The 27,307-nt window shown below is 41.1% G+C and overlaps 1 protein-coding gene across 1 annotated transcript in view; it reads right to left on the bottom strand.

Moving 5' to 3' along the window:
• Window positions 1-27,307, bottom strand: part of megf6b (multiple EGF-like-domains 6b) — a 96,758-nt gene that overhangs the window by 42,932 nt on the left and 26,519 nt on the right. Inside the window, exon 6 of the mRNA XM_049575635.1 lies at window positions 6,515-6,637. Coding sequence (XP_049431592.1) covers window positions 6,515-6,637 — 123 coding nt within the window. The remainder of the gene's footprint in view (window positions 1-6,514; window positions 6,638-27,307) is intronic.

The following is a 27,307-nucleotide window of genomic DNA, read 5'->3' as shown; positions in this document are numbered from 1 at the left end:
AAGCCCCTCCAGCCTGGTTTCCACTTCCAGAACATGATCCCCCCTCGAGCTCGGAGCCAAAGCCTCCGCAGCCGCTGGCTTTCACATAAGACACATTAATTCTCTGCCCGCAGCCACCTACAGCACGGTGTCGTCTTCATGGAAAACTATTTTTGGTCTGTTTCTGAAAGGTGATTTGTTTATTGTGTGCAGGAGATAAATTAATTCTGAACAGCCTTGATTTATCTCCAAGACTGACATCTCAGGAAGACAGCAGATCAGAGGGATTATCAGCAATGTGGTAATAATAAATGTAAAACATGTTTCATCTTGTGCATTTATCCCCCGAGCACTACAGTCCTGCCAAACATGAAAAGAAATATTCAGTCATAATAATATTGACATAATCTGCTGAGAGTGTATCTGGTATCTAGCCCTGTTTGTGTTAGCGCTACAAAGCGTCTCTCATGATTCATAGTTCATGTTTTCATGTGCTCTAATCTTTGTTGGTAAAAGCGATCAGAGATAAAGTTATCCGGGCAGTGCCAGACAGCGCGTACAGCAGACATATTATCAGTGGGACTGATAAGCCAGTCTGGCTGAGCCACGGGCAAACACACTGACTACTGTAAATCCCTACTTATGAATTAAAGTCCTACTGTTTATAAAAATCATGTGTGTGACCAAAAATCTTTTTAGTATCCTGTGTGAAATTATCCTGTTCTGAAAAGGTCATATAGTAGCATTTTCTACTTTTTGAAAAGAGCAAAATTAATTTATTGTAAAATAAAAATGAGAGTGTTCCTCACATCAGTGATAAACAGTTAAATAAATACATTTCACAAACTATTCCTCCTGAGGATAGACGCAGAGTGAAGGCGTTAAAGCACTGCTGTCACAGTATCATCTGCATTTTGACTGTGAAATTATCACTTACCTGCTGCCATGTAGCCAAGGTTGTAGCCATAGTATCTATGGTAACACTGTGGCCTATTGCAAATCTTTCTATAGTAACTCTGTGGGTAGTTTGCAGCGGATGTCAGACGTGCCATTGCTTCAATTAAAACCATAAAGAAAATCCACCATCCTGATGACAAAGCCATGGCCCAGAGTCAAATGTAACACCTCACAGAGAATGTTTTAAATTAGATATATTTAAAAATATGCTGTAAAAAACAAAACAATCTAAACATTATTTTGTTACGCGCTTTGGCTATGAAAAATCTGAATGAATGATTGGCTCTGCAGGTGCTGAATCCTGGTCTGGTGTAACATGGTAACTACTCCTCATTCACTCTGCCTCCTGATTTTTCTGTCCCGTCCTCCACCCCCCTCTGCCTCTCACCCTCCCATCTCCTAAAACTAAATGTCCATCGCATTAAAGATCCTCCTCTCCCTGCCCTTTCCCCACACCTCCCTCTCACCCCCTGCCCAAACTCTCTCTCACACTGAAAAGCAGGAGAGTCCTGTGTGAACTACAAATAAATAAGTAAGTCTGCATTTTACCCACCAGCAGCGACTGATGTCTTCCCCACAATGATTTACTATATTTTACTGGGTGGCCACTGTGTTTTTCAAAGAATATATGTCATAAAAATGTGATTTGTGAGTGCACATCAGAAGAATGTGGACAGACTAAAGGATGTGCTGTCTATATTTTTCTTTAAAATTGATACGAAGAAGAAGAAGAAGAAGAAGAAGAAAAAAAAAACGCCACTCAAGGAAAGCCAAATGTGATAAGGGCCAGACGTCAGGTTGAGTATTTATAATCCAAACATCTGAGAAAGGAATGAGCCTTGCAGTGAAATCGTCTATTCAGGAGCTGAGCACTGTGCACTCTCATCTGTTGCCAACACATACACACAAACACAGTGGCAGGACCATGACAGCACTTTATAGAGCTTATAAAGAGCAAAGCGTGTTCATGGTCAGCATCACTTCCCCGATTCGTGCACAAATGGTCCTTAAGAGACCTCGGCGGGATACAATGACAGTAAGCTTCACTTCTTATGACCTTTCTTCTTAATAATGCAAACTTAAAGCTTCTGTTACATCCACCTGTACAGTCATTACATCAGGCCACAAGCATCCGACGAATACTCAGGCTCAGACACACAGGCAGAAACTGATACAGATCACTTTTGTCACACCGCGCGCCAACCTCTTCTTCACATTTCTGCACACGTCGCACATAAAATGCATTTTTGTGGAGACTTCAGAATCATGTGAACAAAGATGCCAGCCAGGTGAGGAGGCAAGCAGCCCGCTCAAGCATGGAAGACAGACGATAGGCTCAGAGCCATAACTGTAAGATACCCTGCCAAAATAAAATCTGAATAAAATACCAGAAAAACCCAGGAGAGAACATAGCAACAGAGAGATGTTTGTATTAAAAAAATCTGGCCCGTTCTAACTAGTTAAAGGTCCAGTGTGTAGGATTTAGGGGGATAGATTGGCAGAAATTATATAAGTATGTTTTCTTTAGTTCATAATCACCTGAAAATATTGTGTTTTCGCTACCTTACAATGAGCTGTTTATATCTACATAGGGAGTGCGTCCTCTTTTATGGTGATTGCCATGTTAACCGCTATGTTTCCACAGTAACCCAGAACAGACAAATCAAACTCTGGCTCCAGATAGGGCCATTCACATTTTTGTGTCAACCATTGTTGTTAGCAGCCTCCCCACTTCAGAAAAACACTGATTTAAAACATTAAACTGTTTTATTAAGTGTTTTCACCGGTTTACATCCACAGCTCGGTTTGGGGTTTTTTGGGGGCAGAGGAAGAGTCCTTTGCAGTTAATTTGGCTCCCAGTAAAACAAAACCGCTAGAATGTCTGGATCAGACGTTCACTGGCTCAAAGTATATTTAAGAATAGATTTTAAGATTTTATTGATTACTTTTAAGGCTCTTCATGGTCTCTCTCCCAGCCTAATCTCTGACCTCTTAGTGCTATACACGCCAAAAGCTTTGAGGTCTTCGAGCAGAGGTCTTTTGTCTGTTCCAGAGGCCTGGCTGAAAACTAAAGGGGGCAGAGTGTTTGCTGTCAGGGCCCCGAGGCTCTGGAACAATCTGCCTGAGGAAATCAGGTCGGCTGAGTCAGTGATCTCTTTTAAGTGCCTTCTTAAAACACACTTTTATCGGACAGCCTTTTTCCTGATTCTACTTTAGTTTTAAGTTCATTTAAACTATCTTTTATTTCCTTTCTTTAGTTCCTTAGTTTCCTTAACTTTTATACACTTAAGTGTTTTTAACAGTTGTTTTAAAAGTTGATGTTTTCATGTCTTGTCTGTTTTAATTATTGACATGTAAAGCACTTTGTAACTTTGTTTTGAAAAGCGCTTTATAAATAAAAAAATATTATTATTATCATTATTATAATGTCAGCACACAGGAAGTTATCAGAGAAAAAGGGTGAGTACACACTAGTACGTGGTGGATAAGCCACTCGTCTCCAACAGGCCCAAACAGTATCAGAGAAAACACTGATTTGTAATATCAAACTTCTTTATTCAGTGTTTTAGCCAGTTTTAATCATCAGATCCATTTGTTTTGGAAAGGTAGAGACCACTGCAGAAAATTTAGCTCCTAGTGAAAACCTCCTGATGTAAACTAAAGGAATTCTATCTGCGAGAAGTTTCAGCTGGTTGCAAGTGCAATCCTCACCGCTAGACGCCAGCAAATCCCCCTAAATCTTACGCAATGAACCTTCAACAAGGGCATCTAATACCTGCTGATCTTGGAAGACGTTACTCACACACTCCTTGAGCTCACTATTAAGACAGGTGCCAAGCACTGGCAGACCATTACTCCCACCTTCACGCTCGTTTTGGTCTGAGCAGTCAAGTTCATTTGGCATGACGGCTAAAATGTTGACACTGCTGCGCCGCGCTGCACTCAGCACGACACCAGTTACTGTTGGCCTCCTCCACTTTGATCAGTGCCATTTCTATCAGCGCTGCTGATTCAAAATAAATAAATGCATAAATAAAATGGAATTTGACCAGGAGCTTAAATCTAGGGAACTCTCCACAAGGGATTAAACACTAAATTCAGTATTCCGTTTTTTCTCCTTTTTCTGCACTGAACAAAAGATGCATTTGTTCGTTTCTTGTCCGTGCCAGCAGTATTCACATATTAACATCCAACAGCAGATGTTTTTCATCAAAAAAATTATAGCATTTTGCCAAGGACAGGATTCCCCCAAAGTAGTAATGTGATTGTGCACAGTCCAACTCCGCAGAACCATTTATTCTTTACAGCTAAATGAATGGCTCTTGTCTCTCATCTGGACTCATGCGGGCTTTGACTCCGCAGCCCTCCCAGCTTCAGGCCGTCATGCAGAAGGAAAACTGATCACTCTCTGCAGACGCAGCACCACACATGCAGTGCTAATTTAAACATCCACAACATTCATCCAGCTTCTTTTACCTCTGTTAATACTACTGCCAATTACAGACAATTAGAACGTTAATGCTGCGGGTAGCTGTTTTCCTCCAATATACACCAGTGGCTGAAGGCAGAGAGCTATGAAAGCCAGCTGTGACAACGTTCCCATCAACTCTCCTAATAACCGTGACCTGGATCACATCTCTCACTGGTTCCTCCAGCAGACAGCCATACTGCAGAGCGCTCCAGCGTCTCTCCTCTAGGCTTGGCTGCTGCACAGAGGAATCATTATTCTGATTAAACCAACCACTCGCAGAGATTTCCTAATCAGAAACATCAAACTATGATGAAGCAAAATGGGAATCTCATGGGAAAATGTTTGGGAAGAAGCTCAGCTCTGGTGAGCTGTTGGGCCTCTGTATAGACTGGTAGCTGCACTTTCGTCCACAGAGGTTCTCTGTCATGAAACAGCAGAAAGCCACATCACAGTGTTGTCTACAGTGTACAAGTGAAAAAGATCTGCTCTTGTGATTCACTTGAGTTAAAATGATCTGGTTTTAATGTCTGCTGGTTGCAGGACGTACATTCACTGAGCCACGAATAAAAATAAAAACAAAACTCTATAAATATAAGCAGACATGCACAAAAGGAACAGAGTATAAAAGACCAAAAACAAATGGTTGCTGAGGGGAGAGAGGACACAAATACTAATTATTGTAGCCTGCAAGATAAGGGGCTCAGCATGTCTAAAATGAAACTTTAGATGATACTTACAGTAAAGAATTTTAAGTGTGGTAATGTGGATTTGATGATTCAGCATATCAGAAAGTCTCTATCTGAGAACATCATAGCAATTTGTGTGTGTGTGTGTGTGTGTGTGTGTGTGTGTGTGTGTGTGTGTGTGTGTGTGTGCTTGTTTTGTTTTGTTTTTGTTTTTTGCCTCTTTTCATATGTTTTTGGATAAGTATCTTTGTTCTTTCACATTTACTTTGTCTTTTTAAAATAATATTTTTAAATGCATGAATGGAAACCTGACACATTTTTGGAACTTCTCCTGCACTGTAATCTGAAAATCTGTTAATAAAAACAAATCTTTGCAAAAGAGAACATCAGAGCTGCACAACATGATAACCACACCCCTGATACCTGGTATCATATTACTGATACTGATGAATCTGATCCTTGATTATGACTGGCGTTGTGCAAAACTCTATAAACTCAGCTGTGACCGCATTACAATTTCAGTATCACTGCACCAATCATGTCATGTAGGACACAGAGCTGAAATGAGCAACCGGCAACTGAAGCCTGAATCATTTATCATCCGCCTGGACGAAAATGGTCAGAAATACTCAACGCCATCATTCATTGGATGCACAAAAAACCCACAAAGATGCTGTGAAAGAGACAAGGAGTGCCTACAGGAATTTATAACTGAGTAGCCAGCGAACCCACTGTGTCCTGTCGCTTTGCTGCCCAATCCAAATGCCTTTTATCTCCAGCCAAAGCAGACAAACTACACCAACGATCTGTGGTACGTTAACAATGTAACTTTAGCTAGCTTGCACGATTTCTTTGTTGTGTTGTCTGTTTCTAGGATTATCATTTTTGTAACAGTCTAGCATGATTACTCAGCAAGTCATCGAGCTAAACTGTAACAGAAATGATAGCGCTGGCAACAGCTGGGGAAAGTGAGCACAATAGTTGCTGATGGCAGATATAAATGTGGTTACAATATAACTGCAACATGATGAGAATTTTTATTTCTTTCTCCTAACGTTGGGTATACTGGAGCCCATCAAGGTGAACTTCTTGGGCTCCATGCAAGCAACCATTCTGCTAAATGTTGTGAAGAACTACATTACTTGGCAGAAGACTGATTACTTGTTATAAATCAATGACTGCGTTTTGTGTTCCTGTATGTTAGTTTTATGAATCACTGCCAGGTACATTTAGCAACCATTTTCTAAAACCAATAAGCCATTGAGGCCGTGATTTACAGTGATTTTAGAACAGCTACGACATGGAACGCCCCTTAGCTGTTCTAAAATCATTATAGCTATATATAAACTACGGCCTCTCATCTCTTACTGCTTAAATACAACCCAGCTCCACGACCAAACAAATACAGCAGAGGACTCACCTTGACAGGTTTTGCCGTCTTCATTTATTTTCTGTCCAGGAGGACACCTGCAGTAAAAACTCCCGATGGTGTTACAGCAGAGAGCCTCACAGCCTCCATTGGTCTCCTCGCATTCATTAACATCTGACGGGGAGAAACAAGGACAGAGTTAATCCTGCTGTTATTAAAACCACAACCAAAAGCAGAAATGTGAATGAACAAAGAACAGTAAATAAGCTTAGTGTTTTAGCAAAAACAGCTTTGAGCTTTTTTTGCTGTTGAGCAGATTAAGAAAAAATGTGTCTTTCTTTTTCATGTCATTCTGATTAAGTTTCAAATGTTTTCCGTGAATAAATTTGGATCCAGCTTTTCAAAGTGTGGAAAGTGCTGGAGAGCCTGGAAATTCATGAGAAAGACTGCGGGAAACTGTGTGCGCCGTTTCCACCCTTAAACTTGTCTCCTTAGCTCTCACTTCAAGGAAAATAAAAAAGGAAAATACATAATATATCCAAAACAGAATCAAAATATGCAAGTAGTAAATTGAATGGGACAAAAGAAAATACGCAGCATTTAAACGTTGTCCTCATCGCCTCTAACTTCCTCCAACATGAACCAGAACTGACGTTTGTCAATCATGCAGAACTGACAAAACACTTCCACCAGAAGTCACAGTTTTTCCATCTCATTTCCATCAGCTAAATATCCTGCCAAAGCTGTCGACAGCTCAGTTAGATAAAATCTTTCCCTCCAGTTTCCAAACTACACATAATGACTCGGGTCAGATACGGGTGCTGACAGGTCACCATATACCATAATCTGAGCTGCAGAGCGTCTGCGTAACGGGATGATATTGAAAATGAAAAGGAGTAATGTGTTACCGGTTGTTCACTTTTACACTGCAGTTTTTAGGACGCGGCTCCACATTGCCTGCATTAATGTTAAATTTCCTGCATATGGGGGTTTGTCAGGAGGCATTATGCTCACAGCGTCGACTTGATGACATTGGGCTGTTTCATTTGCCATGCCAGCAGAAAGAATCTTGGACTGAAAACTGAAAGCCATGGAGAAAATTAGGAGGGAGCGTTCACTTGGCACTAATCAGCTTGTAAACTTTCTCCATGTCCATAAAAAAGAGCAGAGTTACTGTACGGAGAGAGAATACGAACGCAAAAAAAATTGCTTTATAGAACATTTTCCCCCCTCAAGCAGATTTCGGTGGGTTTGCGATGCCAGCGTTTAACCAGCCAATTAAACGATTTCCCTCTCAGTTTACAACATCTGGAAATGTTCACACCAAAAACACTGCTCTCTTTCTATTGCCAAGAGTTTAAAAACTATCATAAACCTAAACGGCATACAACATGTAATGAAAAAACCTTTAACACAATGAGAATACATTTTATGACACTATGAAACACAATCCTTGATCAATGTATTTCTCTTAGATAAGCTGCAGTTTAGGACGCTCACTGATTTTTATTTGGATGCTACGTCACAAGAGCTTGATTTAATGAGTCTGGGTCTCGGGGTGACGGAGAGTGCATGCCTTTTAGTACAGTTCATTTAACTTGCTAAATAAGTGCAGCAGGTTTGAAGGAACATTATGCAGAAACAACTGCACTAAAGCAGACAAGTGATGGTGACCTGAAGTCAAGGGCAGGATTAAAGACCTTGAGGGATCCTGTGGTGAGACCTGCAGCAGTTGTTTGAGTTGTGTGTGTGTGGATGTCTATCTCCCCCTAGTCTATCTCCCTCTATTCCCCCCCTGAGGCCACACACCTGTGTGGCAGCTTGAGCAGGGGTCTGCCAAGGGTCAGTGTCACGCTCATCATTCTCTGGGTGTTTCTGCCCAATAAGACGGCAGGAATGTTGAACTACTACAGGTCAGAATACAAACCACTGGAAACTGAACGTCTACAGTGAATTGATAAAGTAGTATTCTTAGTAAGGGCAGGATTTATGATTTCTGGATTGTCTGAGAGGGCAGAGGAAACTCGTCAGAGGAAAACCATACATGGCTTTGTTTTTAATATAGAAATTAACTTGAATGTTTTTATTGTGTTAGTATCTTATATTGTATTGTCTTTAATTGCATTGTTGTTGTTTTCTTTCACAATGTGGACCACATGGAAATCAATAAATAGGTCCAAAACTGCCAATGAACAAAAAAAAAGATGAACTAGATTATTGTTGATATGTGATTGCGACATGGAAAGTTTATCTATCACTGTATCTCTTTGCTACACAACCATTCCCAAACATTCCCAGCCATACAAATATTTTCTCTGAATGTTAAACTCAATGACCACGGAGGACCTGAGTGAGTCCGGAGTTGGGAGCTTCATCTGACTCCAGGGGGCATTTTAAGTTATGTCACCCTCACTCATCCATCAATCTGTCACCAAGCCGCAGCTCCAGCTGAGTGATCAGACACATCTAAAGACGTGAAACAAGAGCTGCAGACTCTTTCAAAGAAAAAAAAAAGAAAATCATCCGCTTTCCCGTGAACATCAGATCACCAAGGTTTCTCCTCCCTGGCCTGAGCCTCTGGGGGGTCGGTGTGCACGTTTTCAGATGCCTGAATCATAGTAGTGTGTGTCTTCAGCCCAATTTGTGCCCCAGGTCAGGGTCAAAGGCCGAAGCTCAGGGTCAAACCCATGCAGGGAGAACTGCACGGGGCTGCTTCACCATGTGGTGGATGTTCAGACATATGTGGCATAAGAGTCCTCCTGGCATGTAGTAAACAAACATGAGGATTCCTTTATCAATGAAACATTGTGCACAGAGTGATCAGTTCATGACGAACATCTGTGCAGTCTAATAAAGGCATCCTATCTAAATCTAAATCTTTGTGACATGCACAGAAACACAACTAATGATTATTTTCATGATCAGGTATTATAATCCCTTAATTATTCTTTCATGATATGAAGCTACCTCCAATAGCCAGTTAGTTCCCCTGGACAGATTTTTCTTTTGAGCCATGACAAAGGGATCGTAACACAAAGCAGGATAACCTAATAATTCAACTGACACTTTTGACGCCTCACATTCAGGTTAATTTCATAATTCTTTTTTTTAAATTAAACGTTAAAGTTAGTATGGACTGCAGGAATGTACATGGACATGTCAGTACAGTGCTGAGATAGCCTTGAAAGAACATTACCTATCCTTTAACCAAGCAAATGACTGGTCGTTTCAGCAGGCTTTCTTTTTGTTTGTTAAAACTCTATCAAGAAAGTGTTTATTTAATGGTGTACTAATTCTGGAAGCTGTAATTAGTGGTTTAGCATTTTATTGCACTGCTTTAAGAGTTTCCTGTGGTGTTTATTAACAGCGGCGGCCTCCTCGCCTGAAAGCAAGACTGCTGACATCATTCAGAACAAAAAAACAGAGTAACCACCTTTGAATGCTGCTCACCTCCATAAAGCAGTCAAGTTATAGTTTACATCCATGTCAGACTCTTATGTAATCATGGCAGTTTACTGCAAAGAAGCTAGAAAGTCTAAAAATTGTTGTTTCACACACATCCTCAACCTGACAACACAGAAGATCCAATCGGCACGGTTTCAAGGTGGACAACCAAGATTGGCGTCTCCAATTCAGTATCTGACCAAATTTGTCCCCTTCTGTTCCTAAATAATGCTGAATAATGGCCAGAAAAGTGTTTTTCAGAACATTAAGATGTCACAGTGACCTTTCAGATATAAAATGTCATCATTTAAACCTTTAAGGCCTGACTTTGTTAAGATAATTACTTGAAGGAACATCCTTAACTTATTATTCATTAAGTTTTCTCTTTTTCTCTATTGTGTTCTCTTATTTCTCCAGATATAGCATTGTAACATGCAATTTGTGAAGCCAAACTGCTGCAATCACTTTATTTACTCAATTTTATTTAATTTCAGCCTTTATGTCAACCTCTCTGGTTGTACATAGTTTAGTGATATCCCCTTTTTCATAGCCATCCTTTGGAATTGGACAGAAATAGAATATGAGTCAACACACACAATTTTTTTGTGTCATAATTAGCGTATGAAGTCTTAAGTTTCAGCCAAAAACATGTTTTGTGAGGTCACAGAAACCTTTGACCACCAAAATCTAATCAGTTCATCCTTGAGTCCAAGACGTTTGTATTGAATTTGAACCAATTCCCTCTAGAAGTTCTTGAGATAACACGTCATGAGAATGAAAACGACCGACATATGGAAGGACAGACAGATAATCCCAGAACACAATGCCTCTAGACACGGCTGTCCCAAACATTTCTATGATACACAACATTAACCTTTGGGAAAATAGCAGAGACTCGATTACACCTAGCAAAAGTCATACATGCAGCATCTTTTTTTCCAAAATGATCACAAAAAGTCAGGATCTGGGCGCCTCACCACCCCATTTACAGTTTTATGATGAAAACTCTGGAAAAGTTTCTAATGTTCAGTCACACTTGTGTATGAAGGTGGAGTTTCTGTGCATTGTTCTGATGGGAAAACAAATCTTGTGCCAAATTGCTCAGTGCTATTATGTCTTTGTGGAAGTGAAATATAAAACAAACTTGTGTAATGTGTATTTCCCTGCAGGAGACACTCTGTTCCAAAGCAATCAGGTAAATTAAAAACAAAAAACCAAACCTGATTTAAAAACTAAAACTCTTGATTGTGTTTCTGCAAACTCAGCCGCAGCAAAGCTCCAGGTTTACATTCCTCTGCTGTATTGTATGACTTCCTGTGATAAGGACGACAGCCACTGCTCCCAGGACGACAGGGGCCAATGTCTCGGTAGACCACAAGGGGCCAACAAAAACCCCCAGACCTCTGATATTATCTCATGGGGGGTCAGGGGCTGGAAAATTGCAGTATTCATCGCAGGATCAAGAGTGGAGGCGGGGGGACGCTGAAGATAGCCTAACCTGTCTCCCTTTAGGGCCCTGATCTTAACGCCTGCTGGTTTAATAATGTGCTTTGGTGTGCTCATTCCCAGTTACATTCCCTGCCGTCCCCACAGCTGCTTTCATTTACCAGGTGCTATAAAGATGGGAATTGGTCGGAGGTTTCATTCGGATGAGGATTTTTCTACGACTGACGTGCAGCATGTGGCGGCAGGTTGGTTCATGACAACATCTTGTCTGACTAACAGACCACCCGTCTGTGCACTAGAACTGATAATTTACTCCACACTCTTTCACGGGAAACGCATCCTAACCTTTGACTTCAAGGTTTTCAAGGGTCCTTTCTGTGGTCAGTCATACTTGTCAGTCATTAATTTGCCACTGCCTTTTATCAAATTTAGAAGCACTTATTCATATCTTGCACTGCACTGTAGGTGCACTATAAAAATTCTCTATTGTTTAGTCTTGTTGTTTTTAGCTTATGTGTAAAACTTTTAAATGATCAGTGTGTAGGATTTATGGGGGATCTATTGGTAGAAATTACATATAATAAATTGAGTATTTTTTCCCTAGGCTGTAATCATCTGAAAATTAGACTTATGGTGTTTGCGTTACACTAGAATAAGCCATTAATATCTACATAGGGTGTCCTTGGCCACAGAGTCCGCCATGTTTCTACAGTAGCCCAGAATGGACAAAACAAACGCTGGATCAAGATAGGGCCATTTGCGTTTTTACATTGGCCACTATAGTTAGCAGCCCCTCAGCAACAAGTCAAACAGCATAAGAAAAACACTGATTTTTAAAGTGAAACTGCTTAACACTGTGGTTTTACCAGTTTAAATCACCTGGTCCATTTATTTTGGAAAGGAGGAGACCGCTGTGGATAATTCAGCCTAAACGTCTGGATCTTAAGCTATCAGAGAAAAAAGGTGAGCACACATTAGCAGGTGCTGGACCAGTAGCTCCTCTGTGACGGACAGAGCAGCATCAGAGAAACACTGATTTGTAACGTGAAACTGCTTTATTCAGTGTTTTCACCGGTTTTATTTGTCTGGTCAGTTTGTTTTGGAGAAGAAGCAACCCCTGAGGATAATTCGGCTCCCATTAAAAATCTCTTGAACAATAAACACTTAGGCCCAGATCAGACAGAAAGAGTTTTTGAGGTTGCAAAAGGCAAGACACACTGCACTGCCTTTTTTAAATTTAATGTGAGCAGCCATCCCATCATCTCCTTAAACTAACCTTCCCGTAGGCAGGCAGAGGGTACTTACTGTAGCTCTGGTTGAGAGACTGTCAGCAAATAGTTTGTTGGGCACAGGGAAACATCTGTGTGGGCACATGAGACTGTGAAAAAGAGGGTGGATCACAGGGATTACCACCAGCTGGTCCAGGAACTTTGTCACCATGATGGCTGTTTCAAGGCATATTTTAGGATGACTCGGGGACAGTTTTACAACCTGCTGTCTATCATCAGGCCATATAGCTCTGGGTATCCAGCAACCTCTACCACTAGTTTTTTCCTCCATTGTTTATCAACTGTAAACTTGTTGTCGTGGTCACCACAGTTGGCCCGCCTCTCAAATCATCAAATTGGACAACGGGAAAAAAAGATGACAAAAAAGGGATGACGTGGGGCATTTTTCTGCTTTGAGTTGAAGTTGAAGTTTTTTCAACTTGAGTTCAGAGTGCTCCGGCAAAAACACCAGGTGCCTAGAGCGCAGAAATGCCAGGCGCATCACAACACAAAAACCACAAACAAAAAGCTTCATTCTCATTAAAAACAAGTACAATAGGCACCTCCAGCTGCTAAAACGCTTTCTGTGTGATCAGGGCCTTAAGGAATCTTAACTTGGAGCTCACGCTTGGCATATGGGAGAAGTTTCAGCTGGTTGCAATGTTATGCTCACCACTAGATAACCACTAAATCCTAAACACTGCTCCTTTAATATCTCATCTTACTACCTTTTATGTCCAATACATGGCACTTTGAATTGCCTTGTTTATGCAAGCTGTTTTTCAAATAAACATGCCTTGGATTTTGTAGAGGACACATTTACTTCATCCGTCCAACAGCGTCCAAAAGCTCACACGAAACAGATAAACTGGTGAAGCACACTCACCCGAGCTCACGAACGTTATAAAAGTTGTTTTATGATCCCCATAACTCCTCGTGGATTTCACATGGATATCCTCTCTGGAGTCAGATATCATGAGAATCCCAAACATACACTTAAAATGTTTTATCCAACCTCTGTGGTTTGGGTCACTGTGTCGACACTGTGTAGACATTGTGTAAGTACTTTAGCTCTAAGGTTTCCTTGCTTCTGCCAGACCACTGTCTCTGTGCTGTGTAACAGTTGCAGGTAAGCAGGCATACAAGAGCGGAGATTTATAAGTGTGCTCACTTTACATGCTGGGTGTAATCAGATGAGGTCAACAAGGACATTTTCAGGATTAGTCTTCAGGTCTAAATAAATTAGTAAATAAATCAAATATGTAAGACATGAAAGCACAAGAGTCCTGGCACATTTTTTGCAGCAGTGCACAATATTTCAGGAGACAAGGCTTCACAGGGACGATGACTGAAACTGATACAGGTCAGTCAGATTTTATAGATGTAGAACGACGTGACAATTTGATATGCTGTGATTCTATGCAAAATAAAAGTGTATTTCTTTCTCTCCTCTTCCTCTGCAAGGCACCAGCTCAAGTTCAACATTGCCCCCTGCTGTTAATCTCCTGCTATGTCAATAACATCCCAGATGTGCTGTTGGATGTTTATCAAGTTGACACTATGTGATTCTGCTCCGCTCTCATTCATCATGTAACTAAAACACAGCTGCCATAATATAATAATTCAAAGTCAAAGAGGACCACACTTTACTTGTCAAAGTGCCCGCTCTAGTAAAACATCTCTCACTCTGGTTCACCGCACTGACTTACACCAGAGAACTATGTATGCTGTATTAAGCATCCAATAATTTCCACCCATAGTCCAATTTAATGCTTTCTTAGTGCCAGCTTGGAGTACGAGTTTCCTCCTGAAGCCCTGTAATTATGGCCAGTGTGGCAGCTGAGTTGTTGTTAAGTGGCACTGTCAGGGACGTGGTGTGGCTTTCCCATAACCATGTTAAAAAATGTCCCGCTTAATGACAAAGGACCAACCACACACAGACCTCTGTGATGTGTATACACCAATGATTAAGACCTTTCTTCACATGAAATGTTTCCATGAAGTCACCAACAATCTGCCTAAAGTTTAGAGGAAAAAGTCTCACCATGAAGTAAATGGTGTTACCGTACAGGCATTAAAATATGCTTCTTATTTCCTTTATCAAAATATAAACCAGGAGGCTGCCACATGCCTCAGGGTGAAGTGGTGAAGCTGCTGTTCCTCTAATGACCATACTTACCAATGCTGACACCTCAAAAACAGTGTCAGAGTGGAGGGTCGAGGATAAAAAACTGTTTCCAGCATTCTGGTGACTTTTAAAGAATGAAAATAATTTTTATGTTTAATACATTGAATAAGGTTTAGTATTTGGTTCATGCCCCTGGTACTCCAGCACTGCACCAGGAGTGCGGAGGGAGGCCAGGTTGTAGGCTTGGCTTGTGCCAGGGACCCACGGCCGCTGTCCTCCCTGGCCCACACACCCCTGGGTCCCGGATGCTGAAGCAAGGCAGAACTGGAGGCTTATGGCCTCTGGAAGACAGCTGGGTCTCCTGCCGCTGTGAAGAAGGGCAAGCCAGGTCCCGAGACGAGGTGTGCACTGGCAGCCAGGCCTGACGACGCCCCTCTGCCAGTGGTAGAGGTTGAGAGTGGGAAGCGCCAACAGGGGGAAAAAAAATGGACTTCTCTCCAAGTTTTGGTATACACAGCCAGAGGCAGGTTGTGATAATGAAAAGGAGAAACAAAGGTGACCATTTCTCATAAGTTGGAAGAAATACAGGAGAATTGTGACCGCAGCTGGAACCGGGAGAGGGCAATCAAAACCAGGAGTCTCCCGGGCAAATCGGGAGGAGGACAGCAAGTATGCTAATTAAGAAACTAAACGGTGCTACAGTCAACAAAAATCACCTCATCTTCTCTCTTGAAATATAAAGTCAGATGTTAAAGATTTAGGGACATATGCAGAGTTGCAATGATTAGTTGATGAATCAATTAGCCATCTGCCAGAAAATCAATCGCAAAATATTTGGATAACTTTTCAAGCAAAAACGCCAGACATCTGATGATTCCAGGTTCTCTAATGAGGAAAGTCACTGCTCTTCTTGGTCTTGTATTAGAGTAAATTGAAAATTATGGAGTTTTGATTGGACAAAAAAAAAAAAAAAAAGAGAAAAAGAGTAATAGTTAATGTAAATAATCATTGAATCATTGCTACATTAAGGATACACTACAGTCTACATCTTGAGGAGTCTTTGCTTTGACAGGTGTGTCAGCCCATAATAGTCAGCCGTGTTGGTCGCGTGTCTTCAATTGAACATTTCTCACGTGAAAAAGCAGATGAGCAGAATCTAAATTCTCTGCTTATCTGCCTATTCAAACATTGTATTTTGTTTTTACACACTTCTTCCTGACAAGGCGTGTGTTGACAAGAAACCAGAGACAAGCAGCAGACTGCTGTGCTGAGAGAGAGGCTGTCTGACTCTTGGGTAAAAATATCAATCAAGCGACTCGGTAGTCTCTGCACAGCTTATTACCCACCCTGCTGAGCCTAAACTTTTATTATCTGTGCACGTTTCCCCACAAGGGATTCATGTGTGACATCAAAGACACAAGAATCCAGTATTTGAGTTTGTGTAGTGAACATTCTGCTCCACTGACTCCTAAACGCCTCTAATCCCTGTTTTGATGATCCATTTCACTGCACTGCAAGGTAAGCATGCAAGGGTGTGTGTGTGTGTGTGTGTGTGTTTTGTGCACATATTTGGGTGTAGGTGTGTTTACGTGTCATGGGATACCCCATTCTTAAGAGCCAGCTGCTTCTCACTCCTGTAAGCTTTAATTTTTTCCCTCGTCTCTACCACAACTGACTGCGACTTCAGCAGCTCCTTCATTCCCAGACACACGCAGCTCAGGCAATTCTCAGTGCACTTGCAAAGGGTGAAATGCACCCTGAACTGTGCTGTTCTGCTGTGCTATTTGCACGTATTTAAATGAAATAACATTCATACATTTGGCATGAAATTTGGCCCCTTTCTATGCAAATGAGCCTCACTGCAAAAACAGCCCAACTCACAAAGATCAGCACTAATAGCCACACATTGTCAAAGTGAATTTATTAGCCTCTTCATAAAGTTGGTGGTAACTGAGCCGCACTGATAGACTGGGATACTGTTTCTCTTTGTCACGTCTAAATTACTTGCCTAAAGTTTTGAGGAATGCCTTTGCACCTCGTCGGACAAGACCTGTATCTTGTAAATCTGAGTTTTCTTCTTCTCTCTGCTATTGTTCTGCCTACTGTGCTCTTGGCACAAAGGCAACATGAACATTTTTCCACACAGATAATTGCAATCAGACCCAAAAAGGGCAAACTGCACTCAGCTGCAAAACATCATGGGCATGTTTGCACTGTACTGTCGTTAACAGTTATATTTTGTGAGTCTGACCATTAGACAGGGCAGGTTCATGGTGCTATCAGTGGCCGCAATCCATTCCTCATGTATTTGCCCCGGAGTGTTACACAGACAACCCCAAATATTTTTCATATGACTGTTTTGACTCTAATCATTTACTGAAAGGTGCCTAACAGAGCAATAAATCTAGGTAGAGGTTTGTCCCTTCAAAAGCCTGTGGCTAGCCAGAGGTTTCTGACTTCTGACACACATTTTAGCTGTCAGGAAAAGTTATAGACGGAAACACAGAAAGAGAAATAGGTCAGCAGTATGGACTTATGTATGTCTTCAGAATAACATTTTATAATCTACACAAACAAACAGGGGGAGCAAATACCTTGTGGACCTCAGGGGATTACCCTCTGACCCTCTGTGTGTGCTCTATCAATGCTCTACCTGCTTGGACCTGTCTTTTCCAACCTTGACCCTGAAGTTTTGAGAACCTGGAACAACACACAGAGGCCAGCAGGAATTACAAAAATTACTTGTTGTGGTTTCCTGCTTGTCTCCCTCTCTGAAGCATGTGTGAGATATGCTGCTGTAGTTTGTGCACAGCTTTAGTGGATGGAAAGTTGCCGAGAGCCTTTTAGCTGCAGGGCAAAAGGTAGCAGATACATGACAGACTGTCATGCTCAAAGTGTACAGGAGGATGAAATTTTGATGCTCTGATTATTGCTTCACATGTTCAAGTGTGACACGACATGGTTTCACAGCTCTTCGAAGTTAAAACGAAACAGCAGTCAAACATGTGTCCCCCGGCTAATTCAGAGGCGATGGGCTCTGTTTTCATGGCAGTGCAAAACACCAGCTCAAGCAGCGCAATGACATGGCAGTATTTTCCCAACTTTGAAAAAATGCATTTCAATGTCTTTGGTGTTTTCATACCCAGCATGGCACAAAGGTAGGAGAACAGCAGCAACAAGACTGGGGCTCCACATAGATGAGGCAGTATACAACCAGATATCCAAAGAGTGAGTCTGTTTTCAGGGCAGCGTCTCTTTCAACTCAACAGAGGATGCACCAAGATCAGTGGTTCCCAACCTTTTTGTCTTGTGATCATTTAAAGGTCCAGTGTGCAGGATTTAGGGGCACATATGGGCAGAAATGGAATATTGGAATGAACTGTTTTTATCTACACAAGGAGTGGGTCCTTGTCCCAGAGTCTGCGGTGTTGCATGGCCATGTTTCTACAGAAGCCCCGAACAGACAAATCAAACACTGGCTCTAGCTAGGGCAATTCACGTTTTTGCGAGGGCCACCGTTGTTAGCAGCCTCTCTGCACAAAGCTGAAAAAAAAAAGGAAAAAAAGATTTTAAACATAAAACTGTTTTATTTGATCTTTTTTACTGGTTTTAATCACCAGGTCTGTTTGTTTTGGAGAGGAGATGACCTTTGCGGACAATTCAACTCCCAGTAAAAACCTCCTGCACGTCTGGATCAGAAATAACGTGAGCACATATTACACTATCAGAGAAGTTATGTGAGCACACATTAGCAGATGCTGGGTTAACAACCCCTCTGTGACAAGCTGAAATTGAATATTTTCAACAGCTTGAGGAGGAAAATCTAAAAAAAAGAAAGAAAAACATATGTACTACAAAAATGTAAACATAATTTTATATAGCACAAAAAAGAGGTACTTTTTCTTTACATGCTTCTTTACATCTGAAAATAAAACTGATTCGCACTGGGACTTTTTTTTTGTACTTTTAATGTCTATACAGTGCAAAGGTTCCTAAAAAGCATCAAAATAAAGCACGTTCATTAAAAAAGTGACAAAAAAGCGACCCCGATAGAGGTCCAGGCTAAGCTCCAAATCCTAGAAATGTCCTTTCCTGACCTGTGCGGGGCTGCTGTCACTGGCCCTGGGTCTCCTGACATTTTGCAAATGTGGCTCACGGGCAAAGCAAGTTCAGTGTCCCTGCTTTGTCCATCCCACTTCAGCCTATGATAATGTAGCAGCGCTGCTCTCCATCATATCAGCTGTTATAGCTCGGAAAAATAAGCTCTATCAGAGAAGACTTCACTTGTTACTTCAATATTCCACATTACATATTTAATCAACCATGCAAATCCTTTGTTGAGTATTGGATCAGACTCAGTATCAGCATGTACTCAACATTAAAACAACTCGGATATGGGCCAAAGGACTTAATTGGGACATCCCTGATATTCATTCTGTGCTAAATATTTGGAATTGCTGTTTTAAGTAAGATTTAATGTTCATGCTTGTGTTTATTGAGGGTTAGGATAAGTTTTTCAAAACTTTAGCAAGAATACCAGTAAAGCAGTCTCCACTGAGATAAGATAAGACAGAGCCATATGACAGTAATGGGATTAAAACAAGTCTGATTTGTTTTTAAGAACAGCCTTGACATGTGAAAAGCGAGTGACCCTGTCTCATTACATTTCTTTCAGATAATCATTTGCTTTTTACACCTCAGGAAACATCAGTAAGACCCTGGGTGTGCATTGAAAGAGAGCGCACTCTTGAATGAGCGTTCCCCAAGGCTAAGTGGCTTCCATATGGAGATAGTGCACAACAGAGGAGATAATGTTGTAGGTGGAGGAAAAACAGAGATTAGACTTGAAGTGTTTGGCTCAGTGGAATACACAAGGAGCTGATAAGGAGGAACAAAGGCAGCAGAAGCAGATTTAGTAAAGATATGGAAGTTTCCATGGAGTAAAAAGGTCTGGGGGATGAGGAGAATCAGGGCATCACTGGCAGATGAAGGGATTGGTCCATGCTGATTATTCCTCTAATTGTATTTTGCAAACTCTTGTCACGGCCAATTTACACAAACTTGATGCCCTTGCCCCCAGGATGACCAGCAGCGACCTTTCATCAGGAATGCTGTAAAGAGCCTAATGAGACTGGGTGGGAGCCCAGACTCAGCACAATTATGGAAGATTAGGGTGCTGTGCAGGATGCATTGGCAGGTAGGTGGGCAAGGATGTATCCCACCCTCTGACTGCAGCGCACTCCTTCTCATTAGAGGTGGCTTTCCTGACTTCACAGGAACAGGGCTGCCCTTTCTCTGTCTATGGTAAACCTAAATATCTATAGTGTTTCAGTCATTTTTTTCTGCTCATGGCAGGACTATCATACAATTTGTTGACATGAACCAAATAGGAACTATCCAGGCAGAACCAGTGTGTGTTTCAAAAGAGGCGATAAACAAGCAGACAAACAAAGAAAGAAGTGTAAAGTTGATAACGAGTACCACTGCTTACAGGAGCAATGGAGAGTTGAATACTTTTTCAGTGGAGAATGAAATCGTTGCATTTGTGTAATTTGTATGTGCTTTTTAAATAACCTATATAATCAAAGAAACACCTGGCCCCCAGGTTTTTTCCAAATTATTTGATGTTGCCCCCATTCAAAAAAGTTTAGACATACTTTCCCTAGACCAACAAGCTTAAGTCCCATTCCCGACTTATTTTTGACGTATTGACCTGTGAGTTTCACATGCTGTTTACTGTTTAGGAAGGCACCCATTTACTATATGTCGCTGTCTACTGATGGGGGTTGTTAGGGGTTCTGAACAATGTCGGTATCTAGCATTGAGGATTGGTCTTATCCACAGGTCTCCAAAACAAACAGACCAGGTGATAAAACCCAGGAAAAAAAACTGAATACAGCAGTTTCACATTAAAAAGGTGAAGGGGCTGCTAACTTCAGTGGCCTATGTGGCTTGTGTCTTGTCCATTCTGGGATACTGTAGAAACATGGTGGTGCAACATGATTTCCATAAATGAGGACCTGCTCCCTGTGTAGATATAAACAGCTCATTCTAAAGTAACAAAAATGCAATGATTCTTATTTTTAGGTAATTATACACTTAAGAAAACATACTTATCATCTAAAGCTTCCATTTCTGCCAATATATCCCCCTAAAGCCTGCACACTGGACCTTAAAGGTGCCCATGCCCTAAACATGTGATTTCTCACAATGAGACAGATCTCTACTGTGTTTTTCTATGCAGGCCTCTCACTTCCCTTTTCTTATCCCATGCTTCACTCTCTTTCTCTAAAGAGGTAATAAAACAAAGAATCAGAGGTGGAGAATGTGTGAGAAAACAGTTGCTGGGAGCTTTTGGTTCTTCTGACAGTGCCTACATCTCCATGGCCTCCTTCGTTTCAGCTGCTCTGGAGGTCACGCTATGCTGACTGGTAACAATACTCAAAGAACAGGATTAAACCTTCAAATGGTAAAGAACAGAAAACATGTCCGTGACTCTGTGAATGATCCATTTAAAGTCTAGTTGATGGCCAATGGAAGAGATTATGTAAAAATCTGAACATTACCAAAACAAACGGTTTGAACAGCAGAATTAGGTCAGCACCTGACCTCTTTCACTGTTCCTAAAAACAGCTCTCATTACAACATTTTTCACATTCTCTCTGTGTTTTTAAGGTTAGAACCTCAGACGTCGTAATTCTCTCTGAGCAAAGTCAAAAAGCAGACTTCAACCTGTTCACAGCTATTTCAGCTGTTGCCTGTTAAACCGTTCAGAGAGGAAAAGGGAAACCCTGAGAGTGATTTAGACCGCTTGTGATCTTTCTAGACATTTACTATCCCATTATCAGCCATTTGACTTTTACAACTTTTATTCTTCCACTTAAAAATGCTCTAAAACCATAACAGCCAGATTTTGAGCAGATAAAACAAATGTGGTGATCGTTATATAACAGTTATATAAACTAATGCCCTGATTCACATCACCTTTTGACCTCTCTGTGGAGGACAGACACACTGGTCATGAGTGGCAAACTGCTGCCACCGAGCATCTCACAGCTTTACAATCTCATAGCTTTACAGTCATGCTCATACAAAGCTCTGAGAAGCTGAACAAAATAACCCATAATCATGTGAATTATGGGCGAGTGTTAAAGTCTTTTAACCCAGCCAACAGGTCACAGTTTGATGTACGGTACTTCAGAAAACAGGAACAATATTTAGTGTGATATTCCTGGAATCCTTTTCTGTGATGAGGTTGTCAACAGAGAAAGTGCAGCTAATTAGTGATCAAATTGTGTTATTAGAGTGTATAAAAATCACAGTCTTACACCTGTCAAACAATACTGTTTCCACTGTAGGAATCTAGAAAGATGGAATGTAAAGCATGGGCATTTTTTATGGCCTTTTTTTCCCCAATTTTCTCCGCTGGCTTCGGGGAACAAGCTCCTGGAATTAACTTTTGGCACTGACATGATACTAAATGTCAGATGCAGCTTTCAGGGGTCGCTGGCAGTGCAGTTGATCATTGATTTGCCAAGCAGATGTGCCGTTACATCAAAACAAAGACAATGAACAAAAGCGTGACCCCCCATTTTACTACTGCATCAGCATCATTCATGAGGACCACTACTTTAAGAAAGAGGAACAACAGAGTATGCTTGTCAGTTAAACAAAGAAGTCCAGGTCTTCATTAGTATTTGGGGTGGGGTGGGGAGTGCCCATTCACATCAAGCAGGAGTCAGTGGTTGAAAACAAAAAAATGGACCTGAAGATTTCTCAGGCCATGTCCGCACTTCTATGTTTTAATTTTAAAACAGTGCTTTAATATGAAAATGATCTCTGTACACACAAGCGTTTTAGCACCATTGCAGAGATAATTTTCGTTCATACGAATACGCCTAACAAGGCATATCACATGACCATTCATGTACACTGGGAGTGAGCGTGCCGGTGTCAGCAGGAAGCAGATTGTCTACTCTGTGGTTGGTTGCTTAGTTACCTAAAATACAGTAAGGATGGCGAAAAATAAGACTAGAGATTTCTTTGCTTGGACCTACCAAGAGATGGAACTGTTACTAAAAGTCACATGTGTGACTATCACATGGCTGACACATAGAGACAGACAACCATTCACACTCACATTCACACCTACAAGCAATTTAGAGTCACCAATCAACCTGTATGTCTTTGGACTGTGGGAAGAAACCACAGCACCTGGAGAAAACCCACACTGGAACATGCAAACTCCTTACACAATAAAATAATATAGTCTGTCCTGCTTTTGCTTTTTTAATAGCATGAACCCAAAAACAGCTTTTAAAATACAGTGGAAATGCAACGTGTAGCTTGTGCAAAAATTCTCACAAGGTACCTAAAAGTTTAGGTTAAGAGGAGCCTCAGGTTAAAGGTTGTTATATTCCTGCAATGGAAAAGGGCTGTACAGAAAGTTTTAGATTTACTTAATTTTTGGATCTTTTCCACCTTCTCTTCTTCCTGGAGCACTCACTGGTTTCCAAAACACCAAGAACTACAAGAAACTTGTATTTACATAGTGAAAGGAGGGCTGATAAAGTTATCGGCCACACTGGCTAATCATCACAATGGGGTCACGTGCTGATTCAGTGCTGAGGCAAGGAAACTGTCCTCACCAACCATAAGAGTCAGGGAATGCATGTGTGTTTCATTTTGGGGCACTCACTTACTAAAGTGCTCAGCTAGCTCAGCATGGGGGTTTCTCAAATGTTTTTCTTGATCCCAAATAAAAGCCATTCAATGGGACTCAGAGTTCAGAGATTTATTTTTACAACGGGGAATGTCCGAAGGCCGAAGTACTGAAAGCACCTCTCTCATCACATTCCTCAGAGGGAAGAAAAGAGCGTTGCCTTGCTAATAGACTGACAGTCAAACTTTACCCTTGCCCGAGTGAGCAGCGTGTGTAAAACAGTTTACTGTACTGTAAATGGATGTTCTCTTTTACAACATGGCCTCATGCAGAACTGCATCCTTTAAACATGACAGATAACATCTGTGTCCCTGCTGCTCCCTTCTGTCAATGTCAGTCACTTAACGGCTTGACGAGCAGCAGTGATGATAGCAGTTACCCCACATCTTCAAATAGGGTTAGATGTCATGTCACCTTCCTGCTGTTCATTACCAGTGACTTTGAGGTCGCTCTAAAATGGCACAGACTGGGTCCACATGCTGGCTTGACCTTTGACCTCTCTGTCCCCATGCGATCTTCAGCACAGGGAAGACAGAATACAGAAGTCCCCACTGTCACGTAAATCAGCTTGAAGCGACGGTTCAACCACAAATCAATAATACATATTTTCCCTCTTACCTGTAGTGCTATTTATCAATCTAGATAGTTTTGGTGTGAGTTACTGAGTGTTGGAGATATGGGTCACTAAGATGTCTGCCTTCCCTCCAATATAATAGAACTAGATGGCATTCGAGTTGTGGTGCTCAAAGTGCCAAAGAAAAAAAATTAAAACACTCAGCAACAATTTCTTTTTCCAGAAATCATGACCCATTTACTCAAGATAATCCATAGACCTTGTTGTGAGTAGTTTCATACAGGTACTTTTTCTTGTCTACCGCACAACACCTGCCAACCATATCACCACGCAGAAGGAAGTGTGCATCTACTCATGAATAAGAGGCTGGTGCTTGTGACAACGTGAGATGTAAACAATAAAGGTGTCCTCCTCAGCTGAGCTGCAATGTATGATCGAACACTGTATCATTGCATGTTGCATTCAAATATAAAACCACTGTGAGTGACAGCAAAGTCCACCCCAACATGCCACTAATGTGTTAACTGGGTTTTGACATCTGGGAGGCATGAACCACCCACATTTTTGGTCACATTTGGCCTTAATGTGCTTCAGTGGTGGTTGGATGACTAAGAGGGAAGAATCCTTGCCTGCATGACAGACATGTAAAAATTAAAAAAGAAAAAAAAAAAACATGTTTGTGAGCAGAAAATATGCGCATTCATCAAAATTCAACAAACATGGATAAGTTGGAGTGTTGCTCCCTTGGCCTGCTTTAAGAATTTACTGTGTCCATATTTGTGTGAGGTGAGAGGAGGGGTGACAAACGGCAGGTTTCAACATGCCACTGGCCTGTGAGTCTGAGGAAAGGCCACCAATAACTTAAAGTAATTGCAAAGTAGGACAGCTATTAGAGGAGAAACATCTGAAATCCCCCTCGCTGACTGCAGCCATACACGCAAACTCATCCCTGTCTTTCGAAAAACTGGAGCACATAGTTTCATGAAACATGACACTTCCTGGAAAGCTGTTCGACTCAACAAAGACAGACAGCGAGAGACAGAAAGACGCAGCGGGAAAGAAGATGTGAAATCAGACGCGAGGGGTGATGACCAGATTACCTGTTAGATTTTTCTACAGCTATCTTTGTCTCTCACACAGAGTTCTTGACCAGACGACCCCGGTTCTCAGTCCGTGTACTTCAAAAGGTTCTGTGCAGCTCATGTGTCCTTTAACAAGACAATGAAATTCCAGAATAGCTCCAAGGTTGCTGTCCTAACCTTGCAACCACGCTAACAAGCATGCAGCTTCAAAAAGCAGCTCAGAAATAGACCTGGAATAACCAGAATACTGAAAATATCTACACCATTGAAAATCTGGACCACATTCTATAAGTTTTGTCTCATACCTTATCAAAAATATAAGTACTTATTATGCACATCAGTCCCTACAGGATGTTATGATCTAACCAAATTATTGAACCATTATTGAAGCTTTAAAATGTAAGCGGCATTTTCATATTGTAATTACAGGTGGAGAAAACTACTTCAAGTACTGATGAGTAGTTAATCTTTAACAGTGCATTATATAAGTTGTTCTGATGTTTTGTGAGTGAAGTCTTCATCTGAAAAACAACCCCAGCTTCAGGAGCAAAAGTAGCATATTTTCCTCTGAGATTAAATAGGGTAGAAGTTAAGTAGCATTAACTGATAATATTAAAAGGTAGAGACACCTCAAAATTGTGCTTAAGTACTTGAGTAAATTTACTTAGTTACTTTCCGCCCCTGTCAATATGTAATTGTGACTCGTGTGATTTCGAATTTAAAACATCTTAATCATAGGTTCAGAAAAGTTTCCCTCAGACGTGTTATCATGTCTGCCTCTTTCACGAGGTGTTTGCTCAGAGTCAGATCTCAGAGAGTTCCCACTGTGCCATTTCTCAGCACCTCAGGCCACCAGACTGTGGAGGACTCGCGTCATGCACCGACAAGCTTCATAGAAATAACTGACCTCATTATTTAGAGCTTCGGTCAACTGTTTATAAGCCTAACTAAAACTCTGAAGACATCATAGTCACTACTTGGGTGTTAATCTCTCTGGATTAAAGGAGGAGACTCTGTTACTGGTAAAAATCAAGAGGCAGCTTCCATCTCTGCTCTGTGGTGGAGTCGGGGTTATAAAAACATGCACGTGTATTATTGATGCCTAAACTGTAAAATTTTATTGTAACAAAGAATCTGCTTTGCTTGCATTGTTCATGTGTGTTGGTTTGTTGTTTTAAAAAGAAAAAGAGAGAAATTTTTGGAAAAATTAACAAAAAAGCGCATTTTTAGTTTAGTTTTTTTAATATATATTTTATATTTTTTTCCGTTTCTAAAGGATTACAAGATATTTAGCCTGAAACCTCTCAACACCAGCGGTGCAACCTTTCCAATAAAATATCCCATTTTCAATAAAATATCAACAGACATAAGCTATACAAAATGGCAGTATAAATCAGACTTAAGACCCTTTCCTACTAAACAAAAAAAGACTAACACCCACTAACGTGGCTTCTGTCTTCAGTGAGAAATGTTACAATTGGTTTTCATGCCAAGGACGAATGACTCTGCAGTAGTCATGGGTATTTATCAGCTCCAGCTCCAGTAAGCGGTGTTGAAATCATGACACTGGGGTGGACACGCTAATTTTCACCCCTTTTCATCCCGATGCGGTGACTCATGTCGCCTCTGACTGTAACTTCTGTGACTCTTTGCTCAGCCACAAATTCCTTCCGTCTGCAACATTGCTCCAACGCTGTTCCAAATTAGTCGGCACCGAGTAATAAAGAGAGACTGAATAAGTGACAGATATAAAACTAGGATTACCGCCTTGTAGTTGTGTGCCTTTGTGCACCAGTTAAGTTGCTCTTGCAGTTTACATCCATGTCTGTGGAAATATGGATGCTTCACAAAGCTGCCCTTTGACCTTCTGGATATAAAGTGTCATTGGTTCATCAATATGTCCAATTAGACATTGTGGGAAATGTTGTCATAATTAGCGTGTGAATTCTTGAGTCATGGTTTTGTGAGGTCACACTGACCTTGACCTTTGATCTTTGACCACCAAATTCTAATCAGTTTATTGTTGAGTCCAAGTAGATATTTGTCTCAAATTTGAAAAAAATTCCCTCAAAGTGTTCTTGAAATATCACATTCACGAGACTGAGACAGATATAAGGTCATAGTGACCTTGACCTTTGACCACCAAATTCTGATCAGTTCATCGTTAAGTCAAGTGAATG

This window comes from Epinephelus fuscoguttatus, linkage group LG1 (genome assembly GCF_011397635.1).
Source record: "Epinephelus fuscoguttatus linkage group LG1, E.fuscoguttatus.final_Chr_v1".
NCBI lineage: Eukaryota > Metazoa > Chordata > Actinopteri > Perciformes > Serranidae > Epinephelus > Epinephelus fuscoguttatus.
This window is presented reverse-complemented; position numbering and strand designations above follow the sequence as displayed.